The sequence below is a fragment of the Gracilinanus agilis genome, chromosome 2 (assembly GCF_016433145.1).
Source record: "Gracilinanus agilis isolate LMUSP501 chromosome 2, AgileGrace, whole genome shotgun sequence".
Taxonomy (NCBI): Eukaryota; Metazoa; Chordata; class Mammalia; order Didelphimorphia; family Didelphidae; genus Gracilinanus; species Gracilinanus agilis.
Genome location: NC_058131.1, coordinates 61,217,239 through 61,233,373, shown reverse-complemented (window position 1 = coordinate 61,233,373; position 16,135 = coordinate 61,217,239). Strand labels below are relative to the sequence as shown.

Sequence of the window (16,135 nt, the reverse complement as noted above, 5' to 3'; positions counted from 1 at the left end):
TTTGATGATGAGAGAGCTGGTTTTTAGGCACTAAGAAAGCAGCTAATAGACAAGGAGAGATTAAAGAAATGTGAAAGAATGGAAGTAAGAAAGGAGACAATCTCTTGGAGAAGGCAAGGTGGAGCGAGATCACTCGTGCATTGTAGAAGTTATAAGATACAGACAAATGTGGCAAGAGGACGCTGCATTCTTTAGGACTAAGAACCACATTAGCTTCCCACAGAGACTTAGGATTCCACTAGGTTCTAAGGACTAATATACAGAAATTTATTTTACATTCAACTTGGCTAGTCTTTTTGTCTTTTATATCAAGGTATATCTGTGAATTCTCTTAAATGATAATAGTGGAGAAAGAGAGAGAGTTTGCATTTACACAACTCCATTTTACTACAGTACTTGAAGTTTTCTGATCTGACAACAATTAATAAAACCATAGATTGATGGGACTGTTCAACCAACTTTGTTGTAAAGCAAATTTCTGTTAAATTTGTGTACTCCATATTGTAAAACTGGGTGTATGCCCTGCTCCCCCTAAATCAAAAAATCTAATCCCTTACTATAATGAAATCACATTGGAGAATGTAGTAAACCTTTCAGAATAACATGTTTATAGATGAAGGATGACTTCAAAACAAACTTAAAAAAAGAAACAGCATAATGGAAAGAACACTAGAATGACATTTGACCCAATTATCTTAAAACAGCCATCCTGCCACTAATTCTGTGGCCTAAGAAATTTTGTTCTTTCTAGCCCTACTTTCAATGCTGATACTCTAGGATTCCATGGTAGTCAGTACTAAAAACAGCTGGGAAATCTACAAACACTAAAAATCAGGGCTTGATTTATTGTTTTCTTGATTGTCCAGACTTAAGAAAGTGATAGAGAAAATAAATGGTAATGATGCAGATTAAATTGAAAAACGCATCCTGCATTTTCAGGTTGCCAGTAGTTAAATACTTCCCAGCACATCCCTACAACATTCACCCACCTCCCATTGAGATTCTAATCTCTTTCTTAACTTTCCATAATCCTTATAAGAATTATTTAATTACAACTAATAGGTAGGGTTATAGTTCTGGAACAGAGGTGCTCCTGGGAGATTCTGAAATCTTAGTTCCCTAGTGTAGCTGCTATTCTAGAGAAGATTAAAATTTCAACTCTGCCACCCATTCTTCTGTTTCCAAAGACCTCATGGATATGGAATCGCCCTTCACCTTCATTCCCTCTGGCCCTACTCCTGATCTCCACTGAAATTTTGTTCAGTTTGTTGGCAGCTACAAGAAGCCTGGTTGCATACTGGCACTGTCCTAACTGGGATACACAAATTTCCCCAAGGCAAGAACGTTTCCTGAAGTGATCCTGGACAGCAATAGGTGCTTGACTTGAAGTTGTCCAACATTTGCTGCTCTGTAATTGGGAGTGTGGACAAAAAAAGAAAAGAAGGCATTAACTAAGCCTGGTAGAGGTGAGGGTAGGGGGCGAGAGTGAGCAAGAGGATGTGTTCCTGGAGATTAAAGCCTCAGCAGGCTTTTACTGCAAGCTCAGACCTCTGTGGTCTTTCCTGTCAGAATTGAACATTGAATATAGGCAACTACCTTTATAAAGTTATAATATCCTAGGTAATTCAGTTCCACACTTACTGGCTTTCTGGCACTTAGAGATGGTGATAGGGAAAAAAGAATGTGCCACCAAGCAAAGACTCCACCAGTACTACTTAGTGTCGCGGTCAGAATGTCACCATTCACAAATAAGAAGTGGAAAACTTTAGTAGTATGATTTCCTTCCCAATTCTTATATTGTTCCCAATTTGAAGATTGGTGAAAAAACAATTTCTAAATTCCCTTAACCCAGTGATAGGCAAACTACGGCCCACATGAAGCCCCCTGAAATGTTCTATCTGGGTTCTTTTATTTTTTTTAAACCCTAATATCTTTTATATATGTGTGTGTGTATATATATCCTTCTATATTAATTTTTTTTTAATTTGTTACAGGGCTAGGCAATGGGGGTTAAGTGACTTGCCCAGGGTCACAAAGCTAGGAAAGAGTTGCCTTAAAAACAGACTGACAGATGAGCATTTCCTTTCCTTTGGCCCCTCTTTAAAAAGTTTGCCCAATTTGTGCCCGAAGTGCTTTTTTTTCTTTGTGCTTTTCCCATCACTTTTTGTCCTTTTTTCCACATATCTCTTTGCCTGAAAACACTTTAAGTGTCCTTAAATGGAGGAAAGGAATAACACAAAAACCTTGAAGCCAAAACTGTCTTTGTCAAGATGTGGTTGGAGAAATCAGTTAATGTCTAACAATACTTGGGAAATTGGTAGATTATGAGTGTTGCTGACTTATGTTTCCCACCTAATAACATCATTTATGTGTTGGTGCTTAGAGTTAAAGAAATTACTGATCAGTATCGATTCATATAATTGTTGAAGATAGGCGTGAATATACTCTGGAAGGCAGAAGTAGGGAATAAATATTTATAGAGCTCCTACTATATGCTAGGTGCTGAGCTAAGCATTTTACCGATATTATGTCATTTGTGCTTCACAATACCCTGGCAAAATAGGTACCATTATTTCCATTTTTGCAGTTGAAATAACCAAGGCAAATAGATGTTTTAGTGGCCTGCCCAAGATCACACAGCTAGTAAGTGCCCTGTCCACTTAGCCACCGATAGGCTGTTAACTTAGAAAAAACACAGAACTATTAAATAGTCAGAAAAGCCACTCTTTAATTAAGGGAAAGGGGGAACAGGGCTGGTTAGGCCTCCACTCAGAGCCTTGAGCCACGTGCCTTATGTAGAGTGGAGGATTGAACTCTGTTTGCTCTGGTTCCTGATCCCCCTGGGAGTGCCACCACAGCTAGATGTGCTAGATGATGACTCCAAGGAACAAAAGAAATTTGGGAACTTATATACCATTTGGGAAGACCCAGGAGCTGGGAAAGATGATCAACATTATCCTACTGACCTGATACAATCAAGCCTGGGAAAGGAATCCTAGCCAGAGGCTTGGGTTTAGGGGAGGGGTTACTTACAATGGATACTAAAGGATGGTCCCTGCCCAGGTGTGTCTTCCTGGGAAAGGGTCTCAGATACTGTGGGGAAGACTACCTAAGACAAAAGGATATTTAGCATTTACCTTAGGGTCCATAATTCAGTCTGCAACTGCTAGCCTGAGATTCCCTTCAGGGTGGATTCTCAGGGGAACAGGGAACAGGGAACAAGCACAGGCTTTGGGGGTCTCCAACCTACAAGCTATTTCTAAAACTCAGGGTTCATCAGATCTCACTAGGCCATGAGTTTGGGGTCTCTAGATTCCACGTCACAAGGCATAGAGAGAAGCGGTATAAGCTAATGGCATAGAAACTCCAAATTCTGTATACTGCAAGGTGTTATATCCTTAGTAAACATGAGTTCCTTTACCTTAAGTTATACTAAATTTTTAAGTACAAATTAAGGATTTGAACGTCCCATGGCAGATTGAAGCATAGCATATTGAAAAGAGCTCTGTTTTCTTATTGTATATATATGGCATGTGTTCAGTCACGACAGGGGGAGTATGGAAATTTGTATTTCATGAAAGCACTGGTATAATCTGTATCAGACTATTTACCATCTTGGAATGGTGGAGATGGAGAGAATCTGAATCACAAAATGTCAGAAAACAATTGTCAAAAATTGTTTCTACAGGTAGTTGAAAAATTTTTAATAAAAAAGAAGAGAGTTCTATATTTAAAGTTATAGAACCTGAATCTGAGTTTCATCTTTATTGCTTACTAATTATGTTACCCTAAACAAAACACTTTGTCACTCTGAACTTCATTTCCTCATCTGTAAAAACTAAGGGATTGATTCTAAGGGGCCCTTCCAGCCCTAAGTGCTATCATCCTAGGTCAGAGTTCAGTGATAGTACTACCTAGATTAGCCAACAGGAATAGAACTACCAAGAGTAAGGGTATGTATTGGGAACCCAAAGAGGATAGAAAACATGATCCAAGGATATCGGTAGATTTGTCCATCAGTGACCAAGCAACCTGAAGAAGCTGATGTGTTGTCAGAGTCCAAAGGTGCAAAGAAGAGTTTGAAGCTTTATTTCTATAGTGTACAAGTGAAATGGAAGCCAATAGACTGAGATTCATGCCTTTCAGAAGATCTAGGAATGAATCTCATGTTTTCTTGGGATAGCCATGTGACCTTGAGCAAGTCCCTTTGCTGGCCCCTCTCTCATCAGTAAAATATGGAGGATATAGACCAGATCTAATTTATGCCACATCATAGGTTCAACATTTCTAGTTTGTTTGTTATCCTTCATACTGGAAGAACGGGACCCAAATGACACTGGAGATGTCTTTGGGCTTGATCATAAATTGGATCCAAGTGAGGCAGTCATACAGAAGCCTTGGCCTCACTTTGTTTTCCAGAGTCATCAAAGTCCTTTGTCAGGACAAAAGTCTGGATGACTTGTGATGGCTTAGGATAAAAGTGGTTGACCTTGGAGTCCTCGATGTCTGACCAGGCTCCAAGTGCTCCACAGCATCCAAGTGCTCCACTGCATCCGCTTCCACTGCCTTCATGACCATTGGAACAAGCTGTTCTCATCTTTCCCTTCTGCCAGGAGTCTTCACATGCCTGGGGCAACCTCAGCTTTGTTTAGCCAGCTTGCCTGCCAAGATGAGTTAGCGTGCTCCAGCTTCTTAGAACCAAAGGTGAGAGCTGAGTGGCAGCTGGACACTAGAGGATGAGAGCAGCCCTGACATGGGCTCAGCAAGCCCTTTCACACCAGAGGTGCTGGTCTTCCCTGAACCAGTGCTAGCATTATGAATATTTATTATGCCATGTAGCTGCCTCTGGCTACTTCTAAAACTTAATAGCTGTGTGACCCTGGGCCAGTCACCTAAACTCTTGTCTCAGTTTCCCCATACATGAGTTAATAACCATGTCTATAATTCTTCACAGGGTTGGTGAGATGATCAAAAGACAATGTTTTACAAACACTAAAGAACTGTATTAATGTCAGTAGTAATTAACCCTATTCAGTTTCACTTCATCAAGTTCCACCCATTTGTCTAAGCAAAGGATCTTCATCACGGTTTATGAACTTTTTTTAATGTGATTGCTGTATTTCAAAGTATTTTATTTCGTTTGTAATCCTCTGTATTTTATTTTATACTTTTAAAAACTTTATTCTGAGAAAGAGTTCATGGGCAATAACTAGACTACCAAATAGGTTCATGATACAGAGGTGTAAATTTTCTCTTGGTCTCTATAGATCCCAGTTTTTCCCTCTCTAGATCTACCCCTTCTCACCCACAGATCCATTCTGCCTTGTGGTTGTTTCCTTTCCCACTAGAGGGAGCCTCTCCAGGACAGGGCCATGCCATCTGATCCATCTGCCTCCCTACTCACCACCTTAACATGGAGCCCACACACATCAGGCATCCATAAATGTTCACTGAATTAAATGAACATAAGGCTGGGCATGATCTGGGCCAGACAAGGGATTTGAACTATAGATTTTAAAGGATGGAGAGTTAGTGTGGTCATTAGATGAGGCCTTAAAGGACAAGTAGAATGTGAGTCATTACCTTCTCTATATAAGAGGTGAAGAGAAAATTAAGAGAGCCTTTTTGGAGGAAGCATTCTGTATGCTCTGTTTGAAACAGGTTTTTAATTTTTACTTATGGCACCCAATTTAGGGATTTGAACCTTGGCTTTTTATTGCATGACTTTATAGGGTCTGGATGGATTTTCCCAGAAACCTGTGCCCACACTGCAAAGATAATTGTAGAGCTAGAAAGCACTACATAAGGCAGGACTGAGTCATGAATGGTGTATGTTCAATAAAGGTCCACTAAGATGATGTCACCTTTTCTTCTTTTCTAGTGAATGAGATCATAGGAAGAGATATGTCCCAGAGATCAGTTTCACAAGGAGCAGCAGTGACAATTCAGCCACGTCAAGAGGTCCCTGACTCACTGGATTCAAGAATATCAGATGGAGTCCAAGAATGATGGCTCTTGAAGCTATAGATGTTCATTAACACCCGTGTACCTCCCGGAATAACTCTCTTCTACCACCTCTTCATTGACTTATTGTGCTTCCAATTCTGTGGCCTTCATGAACTGGAACTGTGTAGTCTTTGCATTGCCCCTTTTGTGGGGGCCTTTTTTTGACATAGGGACAGCATTTCTAAATCTCGTTCCTAGGACAGTGTATAAATGAACTTTGTAAAAATGAAAACAAACAATGTAGGATATTTGTGCTATTTAAAAGTGAGCTTTGCTTTTTCTGCATTTAAAGAGAATACTTTTATATTGGGGTGCTTTAAAAGTGTGAAGGTGCGTGCTCCGATAATCCCAGGCACAGCCCTGAATTAGAAGAATGATTGAATTCCTCTTCTCTATGCAGCTTTTTTTTAGGCAAGTGTCATAAATAGTTAGGAGTGGTTCCTACAGCTTCTTGCCACTAGAAAGACCTTCAGCTTTGATGTTTTAAAAAAAGAACTTCGACAAGAAAATCTTCCAGGGGCAGAGACCCACTAGCCAAAGCCTCTGAATATAGATGACGTCATGGGGGATGTTGTAGATTGATAGGGAGTAAGTGGAAATGTAGCTCTGCACATCTTTATAAATGTAGAGTATTGTTTGATAGATTGAGAAGAGACCATTCCATCATTGCAAGTGTTGGAATATGAATGACATTCCAAAATGTAAACGTTGTGTAACTTTGCAGGTAATTTCCCCATATTCTTCTCACACATGCTCCATACTGAAATAGTTTTCCTTATTCAGAGCCTTTCTCAGAATGATTGTGTTGACACACATATATAGCTATATAGAGATGTAAAAGTTGGGATTTTGACAGAAATCTCTCATTTTCAAAGCCACTTTAGAAACAGAAAATAGAGAAGTATTTGTAGGTGCTTTTGTGGTCTGTTCTGGCTGAAATTCTTCTTTGCAATCCAGTCCTCTTCTAGGGGTTCTTGGCTTTTGGGTTCTGATTAGAGGCATTGATTATTCTTCAGGCCTTCCCCTAAGAACCTGTCTAGATGCATCAGGGTCCATCTGTCTTTGAATCCAAAAGTTTAGGTGTAAAAGTTGTGTTGGTAAGAGCAAAGAAAGCATTTATGCTTAAGTATAATGGAGTAAGAGCTATTTTAAGTAAAGTAGGACAGAACAACAGAACTTTTGCCTCCTATTAGAATCGAGGGAGATGGATCTGTCGAGCTGGTATTGTAGGCCAGGGCTGCCACCCAGGCTTGAAAATGGGTCCTTTTTACTTCATCAGTTCTATATGCTGATCTAATTCCAACATTACTTCCATCTATGTTAATAGCTTTTTTTTCCCTAATGTAAGAGGCTTTTCCCCTTTGAGTTGGTCTTCACAGACTTCATCCTTAATAGAACAAAATAAACAACACTTAGAAAATTTTCTCAGCTTTTTCAAGGTGGTACATTGTAAACTTTAAGTCTGAATTTGCCTTCAGAGCCCCAACCTCAAAGGCCACCTGACATGTCAGACCCTCCATCATCTTCTATAAGGAGCTTAGGAGAAACCGTGGAACTCAGTTGTTCCTAAGCTGTTAAGTTGACATGAAATATAGTCATGTTATTTTCCACTGGTAAGTAAATGCAGCTTCACAAACCAGGGAAATTGTGCTGTGGCTGACATAACTTTGGGATGATTACCACTAACTAGTAACCAAGCACTTCTCAATAAGAAGCAAAGTAATCCATGAAGGCTGATGAGATCTAACCTGGTGCCACGCGTACTTTGTGAGAAGGCACAACCTTCCTGGGGGTGAATCGAAGATTCCTCAGATACTTCCTCTGTTCTCTTCAGGATAAAGAAGTTTATTTGATATTTTTAAACATCATTGGCCCATAGTATTTTTCAGAAAGGGCATGCCATTTCAAGTGGGGAAACTGCCCTTTGTGAATCAACTGTCATCACACATTAACCCATGGTCATTGTAGAGGACTTTTTAGAAGTTGATTTTTGTAATTCCAAGAGTGGGTTTGTCTTCTGAACACTTCGATTTTATCTTCTTTGATGAGTGCTGTTCACCTTTTCACCACTAAGCAGTCTGCTCCTAGGATTGAAGATGAAGGAACTAGAGGGAGCCCCCTGCTAGCTGTGTCTAGGCTGCCCCTACCCTGGTGAAGGTGCTCCTAAGCCTCACCTACTGTTGGCAGAAGTCTCCTAACTGTGAAGGATCTGTCTCTGAGGCCCTTTAGTGGGGATCTGCCTGGGCAGACAGCTGCTGGGAAGGAACGCTCTCAGTTAAACTCCTGCAACTGATCCCTAGCGTCCCTCACCCATCCAGGTGCTCTGCGCGAGGGCCAGTATGAAAGCCTGTACAATCCCGAGTTGCTATGCACTAAATTTTCTGATGCCTTTAAATACCTTGATGCCTGTAGACCTAGAAATGCTTTCCTGTGTAAAATTAAAATAGAGCTTTGGATATTATGTAAACGGTTTTGTATCTGCCTTTTAAAAGCTTCCGTACAAGGGTCTTAATATTTTTGTGGCTTGTATCCTAAAGACTGTTAAAAATTTCCTTGTGCAATGTAATGGTATAAAAAGCACACAACCCTCCTTTGTCAGGCTATGCAAATGAAGTCTCCATAGTACCCTGGGCCAGCCTGGTGGCAGACCCTGGACTCGGTCTGGAGACGGGTAGAGGGTTATTAGCCACTGGGGGTGGGGGGCAAGGAAGGGACGAAATGACAAGCCCATGGATCTGTGCGTTTGACAGGTGGGCTGTGAGGAATCTCCTGAAAAATCCCCAGCGTCCATTAGCCGGCTCCAGGTTGGTGGAACAACTCCTCGGCAAACCAAAGAGAAAAAGGGCCTGACGGCCGAGCCGCCCCTGATGCTTTGAAACTATTTTTGATATTCAGAATGGACGTCATTCCTCGAGGCTTAGAGATGGGTCCGCAAACTTTTATATTTAAAGAAAAGATTCATACAACTGTGCTAGATCATGTTTACAGAGCTATGTATTGTAATTTCATGTACATTTTGTATTTCAGACGTTTTGTAAGTTTTATGATTGCAGTGCTACTTGCATAAAACAAAGGGAAGAACTAGCATTTGAGGCTTTTCAATCATAGTGCTGAAATAAATGATGAAAGATCAAATGTGTCTTCATTTAAGCAACAGTAGTGCAAAGCTGCAAATGAGTCATGAAAATGGCCCCAGTTAAAGAGTTGATTAACAATTGTTTATTAAACACTTCCCTACGATGTGGCGGGCACAGGGCATACCCCCTCCCAAAATCAAACACCCCCACCTTTAAAAGAGCCCTTACCTTCTGTTTTAGAATGGATAAGTATCGATTCCAAGACAGGCATGAAGAGCTGGGTAATTAGCCAAGGTCACACAGTGCCCATCTCTCCATTGAGCCACCTAGCTGCCTCCGATCCCCTTCTTAATCAGACCCCCAATGGAACTGAGAATCAAACACCACTATTTCTTTGGGACCTGCAGGTCTTCTATCTTCATGCTTTGTCCATGTGGTAGCTAGCCCACCCGTGACCAACGTATTTCAAATCTCACGATGCTCCAGACCCTAGTGACAACAGAAGTCCAAAAAAAAAGCCAAGGTCCAAAAAACGATGCCCAACTCGATGCTCTCGCTTAGCCATCAATCTTTTAAAAATAAAAATGTTCACATTGAAAAAAAGATCTGAAGCACATACGTAGAAGTCGTTTTAAAGGGAGCAGTTTTTGTTTAGAAGTCTTTACTAGCACATGTTCAGATCCACTACACTGGTTTTGGTTTGTGTTTTTCTCACCAAGATCTATTTGCCTCATTGACCTGATAAGAAAATCTGAGAATAAGGACTTCAAGATTGGGGGTGGGGAGGTGGAGGTGGGTACACTTCATTCTATAAAAACATCTTAGCCCATTAGTGGTGCCATCTGTCAAGATAACCCTATCAAAACCCACACAGCAGGGGACAGCTGGGTAGCTCAATGGATTGAGATCCAGGCCTAGAGATGGGAGGTCCTGGGTTCAAATGTGGCCTCAGACACTTCCCAGCAGTGTGACCCTGGGCAAGTCACTTGACCCCCATTGCTTAGCCCTTACCTCGCTTCTGCCTTAGAGCCAATACACAGTATTGACTCCAAGAGGGAAGGTAAGGGTTAAAAAAAAAAAAAAAACCCACACAGCACCCTGTCCAATGCTAAACTCTGTATTTGTGTGGTGAGCAGTATTTCTACCTAAGGCAGTGGTGGCGAGCCTAAGGCACGGGTCCCAAAGATGGCTGCCCAACCCCCACCCAGAGTTCCTTACTAGTTCCTTACCCCGCCCCTCCACCCGGCAGCCAATGGGAGCACACAGGGAAAGCGGCAGGGCTCACAGGAGGCAGAGTGCTCAGATTATTCCCCTCCCCGCCCCCACGGGTGCTGAGGCCCTTCCTCACTTCCACCCAGCCGCCCAATGGGAGCTCTCCCTCCCCCTGTATGGGGGGGAGGGCGCAGCACTCCCATCACTGCCCAAAGGATTTCCTCTGGTGCCCCTCCCATTCTCACCTCCGCACAAGCAGGCTTCCCGCTGAAAACAGCCCCCCCTCCCCTTCAATCCTGAGGATCCTCTCCTCTCTCATGGAAGGGTAAGCAGGGAAGTGTCCAGAATCACCCCTTCTCCTGCCCCCCAGAAGTCTCACACCCTTGGGACCTCCCCGAGACCGTGGGAACGTGTGGCGCTTCTCTCTCAATAACTGGTCCATAAAGAAGTGACAGGTGAGATGGGAAGAACTCAGAAGCAAAACCATCAGCAGGGCCGTTCCTAGGGTGCTCAGCACCCCTTCTTTCAGCAGACACGTCCACGGCTTGATTTTTTCATTCTTCATCATGGAGAAGAGCCCGGAGAGAGGCCCCTCACTGGGGCGGGACTCTAAAAGACGCGGGGTGAGCCGTTTTTTTGTTTTTTTTTTTTAACTAGGATTGGCTGGGGGGGTGGAGAGCCTGGCCTGGAGGCCGAGGCAGGAGATCCTGGGTTCCAATCTAGCCTCTGCACTGAAACTCCCCGTGGATTCTAAAACAGCGGCATGGTGGCATCTTCCCCCTGCGTCTGCATCCGGGAAACTCTTCCCAGGCAGCCCGCACTGTCAGCAGGGCCCGGCACGACAGAACCAGGCAATTTTGTAAAAAGGCCCTGCCGGGTTTGGGCAGTATGTGCCCAGCAGAACCTGAGCCCCGCGTGGGCCTCCCAGGAACCTCCAGGTCACCGCGGCTAAGGAGGCCCCCCAAGGGGTGGGATGGGGCAGGGCCGGGCAGCGGCTCCTTAGGCGGGAGCGCCCTCTGCCGGCCAAATGTCGCCGGGGCTCTCCGTGGCCAGAATCAGGACAGAAGGCGGCTCTGCGGTGTTTTCCATCTTTTATTAAGGCTGTGCGCCCTCGGGGTCCCCCCCGCCCTGAGGCTGCCTGCCTTGGGGGGGGGGGGGCAGAGGGGAAGGGGAAGGAGGCCCAGAGGCCGCCATTCCCACGAAGTCTTGACCAGAGCAGTCCCACTGAGAGGCACAATGGACACATGTGTAAACAGGGACTCCCTTCTGCTTAATTGGTTTAAATTAAAAAAAAAAATAACATAACTTAAAAGGGCTCCAGGGGCCAGAGCAGGGTGGGGATCCTCCCAAACTTGAGGCCGTGCTTTGGGGTGGGCCCTGGAGGAGGGCCCAGCACTACTGGGGTCCACCTCTGCAGGATTCAAAGGCTGGGGAGCAGGAGACAAGGAGAGAGTTATAGGAGGATGAGGGGTGCAGGCGGGGGAGGAGGGAAGAGTCCCCCCCTCTTCCCCTCCCCTCCAAGGCACTGGGGCATCCCAGCCAGTGGGGTCCAGCCCTGTCCCCAGACGCAGCGGCGGCTCACACCAGGGAGAGCTGGACATGCTGACCGCCTAGAGTCCGGCCGTGCTCCTCGGCCACAGCCCTGCGGGCGGCGTCCAGGCTGGGGAAGGTGACCAGAGCATCGCCCCGAGGCCGGCCGCTGAAGCTGTGGAGGACCAGGACAGAGTCTGCCGGGAGCTGTGGGGGGACAGGGGGACCGGCTGAGTCCAGGCCCGGAGCGGCCGCACACGCGCCGCCCAGAAGCCATCACCACGCCAGGCCCAGAGCGAACCAGCAGCAGCCCGGACAGAGCCCTCTCCAGATCAGACAGATGGACGCCCTCCCAAGGCCCCGGGTTAGCTGATTGGCAGAGAAGAGCCGGATTAGTGGAGTGCCAGAGCCGAAGCCAGGCGGGGGGCGAGGAGCCCCCCCCTCTTACCTTCTCGGGGCCCTCACAGCTACAAGCACACCCATTCTTTGGGGGCCTGGAGCACGGGCCGAGGGGGGTCACCCACAGGGACCAGATTGGCGTAGTCATCAGGGGCAAGCTACGGAGGGTGACACAGGGTCAGGGAGGGAGGGCCGAGCCAGGTGCCAGGGTGCAACGGCGGAGGGACAGAGGGACGGGAGACAGGCCCTAGGGGGGAGGGAGGAGAGGCCCGGGACAGGCCTCTGTACCAACCTGACAGATCACCCCCAGTCTGTCGTCATTGAAAAGAGGGTTTTGTACACCCCAAGACAGAAAGAAGCACACACACCTAGCCCCCCACCCCCGGCACCCCGGGGAGACCCCGACCAGACCCAGGGCCAGAGCCGCCACGGAGGCCCAGGGGACTGGGGAAGGCTCACCTGGTAGCCCTGGAAGAAGCTGAGGATGTCCTTCACGCCGGCCGTGTATGGGAGCCCCTGCATCCTCACCAGCGCCCCGGGCTGCTGCAGGACCGAGGCCGGCGTGGGGGCCACCGCTGCTGAGGGAGCCGTGAGGTAGCCCACCGTGGTGGGGGACACTGGGGGGCTGAGGGGACGAGAGGGGGGACGTGAGGAGGGCAGACCCCCGAGGCCCCCCACAGCTCTGAGCACGCTCGGCCAGAGAGGAAGGGAGGCGCCCCCAGCCCAGCCTACCTGGGGTAATAGGTCGTGTAGTTCATGTAGAGCTGAGTGGCCGGAGGGGGGTAGTAGGTGACAGGCGTGGGGGCCGAAGGCGCCCTGGCCGCGGGGAGGAGAGCCGACGGGGGATAGAGGGCGGCCGTCGCCTCGGTGGGGATCACGGCCGTGGCTGTCTGGAAGGCGGCGTAGGTGGGAGGGGAGAGACCTGGGAGCAAGAAGGCCGGATTTATGTGAATAAGAACCTGCCAGCCTGGTGGGGGAGACCCCGGGCAGAAGAGGACGGGGTCTCCAAACCAGCCCAGCAGGGGTCAGCACTCACAGGGCAGCTTGCAGGGCGGGGGGGACAGGCCGCTGCGGCTCAGCGAGCCCCCCATCAGCACGAGGCTCATCTCCTCCCCGGAGCAGGGGAACACCTCCACGTAGCGCTCCTTCATCATCTTCTTGTGGCACCTCTGGGCGGCCACGAGGGCTCGGTCAGCAGACTTCATCTGGATGAAGGCGTCTCCCGACGGCCGGCCCTGCACGCACCAACGCTTCACCGCGTGCCCCGGAGGCCCGGCCCCCTCCCCCCAGAACCCCCTCCCTCCCCGGCCCAGCCCTTCACCTGCTGATTGAGCACCATGTGGACCCCGTGGGGCCGGATGTCCCCGGCCGCCTCCCCCAGGAAGCCCAGGATGTCGTCGATGCTGGCGGTGTAGGGCAGACCCCGGAGGCGGACGCAGTCCCGGACGCCGGCGCCCGCCAAGGGGAAGGGGGCGGGCAGCACCGGGATCAGCGGGGCCGGGAGCGTGGGGATCAGCGGGCTCGACATGTAGCGGTTCAGGACCTGGCCGAGAGCCAGAGAGGGCCGGTCAGAGACGGCGGGAGGCCCCCCACCCCCAGCCCGCCCCGGGGAGAGCCGGCACCTGCTGGACCTCGGCCGCCGTGCTCCGGAACAGCTCGATGTAGCGTTTGCCCAGGATGCCCTTGTGCTTGCGCAGCGCGCCCTGGGCCAGCTCCTCGCAGGCAAACAGGGCGAAGGCGTCGCCCGTGGGGCGCCCATCCGGGTAGCGGACGAAGAGCAGCCCCTCGGGACCGCCGGTCACCGGACACTCGGGGCCCAGGAAGGCCAGCACGTCCCCAGGGGTGGCTGTGAAGGGCAGCCCCCGCATCCGGATGATCACCTGGTCCTCCCGGGACAGGAACTGGGCCACCTCGTGGGACGTGCCTGGGGAGACGCAGAAGAGACTCTGGAGGGACACCCACAGGGCGCACCCCGGCTCTACGCGGGCACCCACGACCACCCAAAGGCGCCGTGGCAGCAGCAGCCTCGACGGAGCCCCGCACAGGGCAGGCGCCGTCCATGGCGGCCCCTAGAAGCGGCCCCAGGTTCGGACCGTCCCAGAGTGGCAAGATCAGAGGAAAAAGAAGCGACTAGTCTGGGGTGCCGCGCGGCCTCAGACACCCGCGTGGGACCGGGCCAGCCGCTTCACCCCCTTTTGCCTCGGTTTCCTCGTCTGGAGCACGAGCCGAGAAAAGGCCCACCCCCGGCGCCTCGGGCTCCCCCTCTGCGTCGGGGCACTCACCCCCTGCGATCTTGAGGAACTCCTCCCCGGAGGCTTTGTAGACCTGGGGACAGACAGACGGACACATGCCCTCGTTGGCCTGGGGGGCTGCTCCCCGGCTCCGCAGGACGCTCCTCCCCCTCCCACGGGCGGCGCTTAACCCCGAGTGTGGGCAGGTGGCGGCCGCACCTCGATGTAGCGGGCGCCCATGTGGTGCTTGTGCCGCTCCAGCGCCAGGTCTCTCTGCTCCGAGTCCACGAAGCGGACGAGCGCCTCCCCGTTCCTCCGGCCCTGGGCGTTCAGGCACAAGGCCACGCCGCCCCTGGGGGGTCAAAGACGGGACGGTCATCCCCGGCTCCGGGTCCGCGGCCCCCCCCCCCCGAGCCCCTCAGCCCCCCTCACTTGGCGATGTTGAGCCCCTTGAAGAAGCGGGCGATGTCCTGGTCAGACGACTGCCAGGGGAGGCCCCTCGCACGCACCACCGTCTCGTTGTCCACCACCTCGGCCTTGCTGCTGCGAGGACAGACGCCAGAAGGTGGGGAGGGCGCCCCGGCCCCCCCCCCGCCCCCGTCCTCCTCGCTCCAGCCTCTTACCAGGGTCCCGAGTCGTACTTGCACTTGACTGTCTCAGGCTCGGTGAACGTGTGATCTGAGAGAGAGAAGCATGCGGCTGGGGGCGGGGCACCCCCGGCGGCCCCCCGACAGCCCGGGGACCCCGGCGGGGAACTCACTTTGTTCTGAGAGGAGGTGGCAGACGATGGTCACCATGGTCTTCACCTCCCACACCCCAAAGTCGTCCTCGGCCGCGTCCGTCTCCAGGCCCATGTCTGAGGTGGGGGGGACGCGTGAAGGAGAACAACGTGCGTGCCGGGGGCGGCCACGGGCGAGACAGACAGACGGGCAGGCAGGTGTGCAGACACAGGGAGAGGTGCAGACAGACGGGGCAGACACACAGGTAGATACAGACAGAGACAGACGGGCAGACACAGGCAGGCAGACACAGACAGGTAGATGCAGACAGACACAGACAGACGGGCAGACACAGGCAGGCAGGCAGACAGGTAGATGCAGACAGACACAGACAGACAGGCAGACAGACCCCCCCCCAGGGCCCAGGCCCCCTGCTCAGAGCCCACGTGTGCAGCTGGCCTCAGGGAAGGATACTCTGGGCCATGGCGGCCACAGTGAGGTCCCGGGCAGGTCCGGCCTCGGGGCGCCGGGCGTGGAACTCTCTGCGCAGGTCATAGAAGGAGAAGAAGGCGTCGGGCAGCACCAGGTTCTGGGGGGCAGAGAGGGCAGTGAGCGGGGGGAGCGGGGGCGCGTGGCAGCCCCCCCCCAGCCTGCACCCCCCGGCACCTTTCTGGAGGCCTCCGGGTGGAGGACTTGGCGCACCAGGAGCGGCCCGTCCGTGCACAGCGTGTAGGCGCCTCCGCCCAGGAGCTCCACATCTCCGGACACCAGCTGGGAGAACTGGAGAAGGAGCGCAGGTGAGGGGTGAGCTGCGGGGCCAGCCCCCCCCCCGGGGCCCCCCTTCCCGCCAGGCCTGGGGGCTCTAGGAAAGGGCTCTGAGGCCCCCGGGAGGATGAAGCAGGAGGAGGAAGCCGGGCCCACCCCCCGCAGCACCCCCAAACCCCAGCTCTCCCTTGGGGTC

General features: G+C 50.5%; 2 protein-coding genes across 3 annotated transcripts in view; one reads left to right on the top strand and one right to left on the bottom strand.

Moving 5' to 3' along the window:
- NFATC3 (nuclear factor of activated T cells 3) overlaps positions 1–9,141 on the top strand; it is a 182,840-nt gene extending 173,699 nt beyond the window's left edge. Inside the window, exon 10 of one of the 2 annotated variants that reach the window (XM_044663206.1) lies at positions 5,882–9,141. In XM_044663206.1, the coding sequence (XP_044519141.1) occupies positions 5,882–6,009 (128 nt within the window). In that variant the 3' untranslated portion in view covers positions 6,010–9,141. The remainder of the gene's footprint in view (positions 1–5,881) is intronic. The other variant, XM_044663207.1, reaches the window with a different exon arrangement.
- Positions 9,142–11,940: 2,799 nt separating this feature from the next.
- The window catches only part of ESRP2 (epithelial splicing regulatory protein 2), a 43,584-nt gene continuing 39,389 nt past the window's right edge, over positions 11,941–16,135 (bottom strand). The window contains exons 3-16 of the mRNA XM_044659417.1: positions 15,841–16,126; positions 15,649–15,763; positions 15,216–15,311; positions 15,079–15,133; positions 14,888–14,998; positions 14,675–14,807; positions 14,507–14,549; positions 13,847–14,148; positions 13,546–13,767; positions 13,261–13,459; positions 12,957–13,146; positions 12,684–12,849; positions 12,274–12,382; positions 11,941–12,032 (exon numbers count right to left, since the gene is read on the bottom strand). Coding sequence (XP_044515352.1) covers positions 12,293–12,382; positions 12,684–12,849; positions 12,957–13,146; positions 13,261–13,459; positions 13,546–13,767; positions 13,847–14,148; positions 14,507–14,549; positions 14,675–14,807; positions 14,888–14,998; positions 15,079–15,133; positions 15,216–15,311; positions 15,649–15,763; positions 15,841–16,126 — 2,008 coding nt within the window. The 3' untranslated portion in view covers positions 11,941–12,032; positions 12,274–12,292. The remainder of the gene's footprint in view (positions 12,033–12,273; positions 12,383–12,683; positions 12,850–12,956; positions 13,147–13,260; positions 13,460–13,545; positions 13,768–13,846; positions 14,149–14,506; positions 14,550–14,674; positions 14,808–14,887; positions 14,999–15,078; positions 15,134–15,215; positions 15,312–15,648; positions 15,764–15,840; positions 16,127–16,135) is intronic.